Raw genomic sequence first — 3995 nt, 5'->3', positions numbered from 1 at the left:
CTGGGATCCAACATCCATGGCCACCTGCAGAGTCTAGTTCTTGTGAAGCTTATTCCAGGTCTCTATCTGTTTGAGAGCATTACAGGGAGTAGCATGTTTCAGGCAAACGCCATTTCTTCCTTTTGGATTTCATTCTACATCTAACTTTTTTCATGCACACTTGAGTATACTTGCACTGAATGGATCCTGCTTTGTTCTTTTTGAGTAGTGAGTGCTCCTTTTCCACTTCACAAAATGTGGGATGAAAAAGATAGTTATTCAAGGCTATTTTTGGTTTTACACTTCACTTGTTAGTTACTCATGGTCTGTACTTTGCTTTCAAGATTCAATAGGATTTCAAACAGGGTCGGTTCAAACCTAAATATCCAAGGAAAATCTTATAGTAGTTGAGTAACAAATATAATCATGGCTGCTCATTACTTTTTAAGACCACTGATCAATTAATATGAAACTATATATGTATTTGCTTTCCTCTCTAAAAGGTAGGGAATCTGAGGAAGAAAGGGTCACATGGAGGGAACAGATGAAGAGAGGCCACTGATTCATTACCTGCCTCCTCAGGTATGTATTATTCCATTACCTCGCAGTCGCACAGATCTCCTTTCCTAAGTAGGTACCAAATATATCGCACCTCCATGTGACACATGACATGTAAAGTCGATCATTTGGATTCAGTTTATCACAAAGAAACAAGAGATGTGGTCTGTGCTGTGCATTAGGAGTATTAGTTAACGCTAGTTCTGAGTAATAACAATTATTGGTATTGTCATTCAGGAACAGTGTTCAGAATACACCTGCGATGGAACGGTTGATATTGATCGAAGGCCTGCACCGAAGCAGAGTACAGGGAATTGGAGAGCATGCTTCTTCATTTTAGGTATTTCAGAGAAGTTTCACAAAACTGCACAAAATTATTCTGTTGATGCTGCTTAGTTTCCTTGTAAAATAAACCGGCATCAGTTAACCTGCTGGGTCCTGAACATGCACTAGGTGCTGAATTCACTCAATGCCTGTGCTTCTCTGCGGTTTTGAAGAACTTAGTCAGGTACCTGACGAATGTGCTCCAGGAAAGCAATGTCGATGCTGCACGAAGTGTGTCGACTTGGATTGGAACTTGCTTCTTCGCACCACTCATTGGAGCCTTCATGGCTGACACATTCTGGGGAAGATACAGGACTGTAGTAACATGCCTCTCTGTTTACACTGTCGTAAGTGCAAACAATCTGTCACACTAGCAAGTAGCAACTACAATATTTTGTTTCATGTGCCTTTTGCAACTCTAATCATCTCTATTTCATCAGGGAATGCTTGTTCTGACGATTTCAGCATCACTTCCACTGACCTTGCATGATCCCTACATCAACAGTGGCGACGGCATTCGCCGTGTCGTCGCCTACCTAGGGCTGTACCTCATTGCCCTTGGGGCTGGAGGGATCAAGCCCTGCATTTCGGCACTCGGCGCCGACCAATTCGACGGCGGCGACCCGGTGGAGAGGGTGACGAAGGGCTCGTTCTTCAACTACTACTACTTCACGAACAACGTGGGCACGCTGCTGTCCACCACCGTGCTTGTGTGGGTGCAGGACAACGTGGGTTGGGGCGTCGGTTTCGCGGCTCCGATGCTGCTCATGGGGTTCAGCCTCGCCATGTTCGTCGCCGGTAGGAGGGTGTACAGGTACAGGAAACTGGGAGGGAGTCCATTGACGAGGGTCTCTCAGGTTGTGGTTGCAGCTGCGAGGAACCACAGGATGAAGTTGCCTGATGATAGCTCACTCCTGCATGAGCTTCCAAGATTGAATGATGGTGACCACTATAGGGTTCAACATACCACTCAATTCAGGTATTGCTCATTGCATTTGCATCAAAGAATACTGGCTAGCTACTGCAAGAGTTATGGAAACAAGAAATTTTACTGTCGTACAAAAACTAGCTAAATTTATGTGAACAATTTCCACTAATTGGATAAAAGAAACTAGTCACCTGTAGTTGGTAGTGCCACAATGTTGGCTTGTTGCAAGACAAATCGGCATTTAAGAATTGTACCATGTATGCTAATCTTAGAGCCAACTTATATGTTGGGGACACTTATAGATGAACTTAATTTAAAGAGCAAACATTAAAAAGATATCAAGAGGTACCACTTTTTCTATATAAAATTTCATATTTACTCCGTTTCATAATGTAAGACTTTACAGCATTGTCTAAATTCATATGGATGCTAATTAATTAAGATATATATATAAAGTTTTATAACGTGGAATGGAGGGAATATAATTTATTGCAACAGATTTCATTTAGCTCGATAACATTTTTTTTTCCGAAAAGGCATTGCTCATAGGAATATAGGATGATGCATAGTATTTGCAGGTTCTTGGACAAGGCTGCCATCCCGTCCGATGACAACAGTCCATGGAGGCTGTGCACCGTGTCGCAGGTGGAGGAGCTCAAGATGCTGCTGCGTATCTTCCCGCTCTGGGCCTCGCTGCTCCTCTTCTTCGTGGTCACCGCGCAGATGTCGTCGACGCTGATCGAGCAGAGCGCTGCCATGGACGGCCGCGTCGGCCCGTTCACCGTGCAGCCGGCGTCGCTCGCCACGTTCAACGTCGTCAGCGTCCTCATCTGGGTCCCCGTCTACGACGCCGTGCTGGTGCCGCTGGCGCGGCGCGTCACCGGCAACGCCCGGGGCCTCTCCCACCTGCAGCGCATCGCCGTCGGCCTCGCGCTTTCCGCGGTGGCCATGGCGTACTCGGCGCAGGTCGAGGCGAGGCGTCGTGCGTCGTCGGCGCCGATGAGCATCATGTGGCAGGCGCCGTCCTACTTCGTGCTGGGTATGGCGGAGGTGTTCACCAGCATCGGCATGCTGGAGTTCTTCTACGAGCAGTCGCCGGAGTCGATGAAGAGCCTCGGCACATCGCTCGCGCACCTCGCCGTCGCGACGGCGAACTACCTCAACTCCGGCGTGCTCGGTGTGGTCGCGGCAGCCACGGCACGCGGCGGGGCGGGTGGGTGGATCCCGGAGAAGCTGGACGAGGGGCATCTGGATTACTTCTTCTGGATGATGGCTGCTCTCAGCGTCGTCAACCTGCTGCAGTTCATGTATCGTTCTTGTCACGTTCATTCGTAGGCAACAATTAACAATTCACTCTCACTCCTCTCCTCTATTCGTCTAATTCATATATCGTTGTCAAATTAAAGAAAATACAAAAGCGAATTTCTATATTTGGATGACAAGGAGACTAGTTAACACTGTTAATGAGATGAAAAAATAATGCCCCGTATTAAGATCTGACTGCTCTGCTTACTAACTCCTAGTATTAGTACCAGTGTAACCGAAACCAGGGGTGTTAGCATCTCCGAGAGATTACCAAAAATTGATTCCCAAAATTACTGCATTGAGAGTTGTTCCAAAATAATCATGCTCCTAAATCTTTCTCAAATATAACAGTGCTCCTATATTTAAATTCCTAAATTTAGTTAGTCTACACCATAGGCAGGACTCCTATAAATTTTTTTAACTCCAACGGTGGTTGGACAGGAGCGGCACCCTCAGTGCATAGGCAGAAGTGGGCAAAGGACGGCGACGGCGGGCGAGTGGGCGACCGATGGAGGGGAAGGAAATTTTTTTATTTTTTAAACTTTTTTAAGAAATAATTTTATTACTAAATCTCCGTGGAAAATATTTTTCACTGCATGAACCTTTTGGCCACGCCGTCACGTCATTGTTGGTGGTGTGGCAGCATTGTCTTACCACGCCACCGATAATAACGTGGCAAGACTATCACGCCATGGCACGCCGATTAGGCTGCGTGGCAGTGTTGTCTTGCCACGTCAATGTTGGTGGCGTGGCCAAAAGGTTTAGGTTTGAAAATATTTTCTCCGGAGGTTTAGTAATAAAATTATTTCTTAAAAAAGTTTAAAAAATAAAAAATTTCGAGGGGAAGGAGGCTGGGCACCGGGGGCAGTGGCCGACCGACGAAGGGAAAGAAGGTTGGGCG

The 3995-nt window shown here is 46.4% G+C and overlaps 1 protein-coding gene across 4 annotated transcripts; it reads left to right on the top strand.

Moving 5' to 3' along the window:
* Positions 1–3596, top strand: LOC102711018 (protein NRT1/ PTR FAMILY 8.3-like). 4 transcript variants are annotated; one of them, XM_040528344.1, is made up of 7 exons: positions 1–58; positions 483–561; positions 775–877; positions 991–1208; positions 1302–1840; positions 2368–3096; positions 3536–3596. In XM_040528344.1, exons 2-7 carry the CDS (start codon positions 511–513, stop codon positions 3555–3557), a joined length of 1662 nt encoding a protein of 553 aa, XP_040384278.1. In that variant the 5' UTR covers positions 1–58; positions 483–510; the 3' UTR covers positions 3558–3596. The 4 variants fall into 4 exon arrangements, with proteins under 4 accessions (XP_040384278.1, XP_006662137.1, XP_040384277.1 ...); XM_006662074.2 differs by lacking the exon at positions 3536–3596 and having other exon boundaries at positions 2368–3268; XM_040528343.1 differs by lacking the exons at positions 1–58; positions 3536–3596 and adding an exon at positions 97–207 and having other exon boundaries at positions 2368–3268.
* The last annotated feature ends 399 nt before the right edge of the window (positions 3597–3995 follow it).

Source organism: Oryza brachyantha, chromosome 10 (assembly GCF_000231095.2).
Source record: "Oryza brachyantha chromosome 10, ObraRS2, whole genome shotgun sequence".
Taxonomy (NCBI): domain Eukaryota; kingdom Viridiplantae; phylum Streptophyta; class Magnoliopsida; order Poales; family Poaceae; genus Oryza; species Oryza brachyantha.
Note: the sequence above shows the minus strand (reverse complement) of the source record. Positions and strands in the feature narration are given on the sequence as shown.

Excerpts from the sequence above, each read along its gene's own strand:
- LOC102711018 (XM_006662074.2), top strand. The coding sequence starts at position 511 with ATGGAGGGAACAGATGAAGAGAGGCCACTGATTCATTACCTGCCTCCT. Across the intron at positions 562-774 it reads TTCATTACCTGCCTCCTCAG|GAACAGTGTTCAGAATACAC; the intron begins GTATGTATTATT and ends ATTGTCATTCAG. Across the intron at positions 1,841-2,367 it reads CAACATACCACTCAATTCAG|GTTCTTGGACAAGGCTGCCA; the intron begins GTATTGCTCATT and ends TAGTATTTGCAG.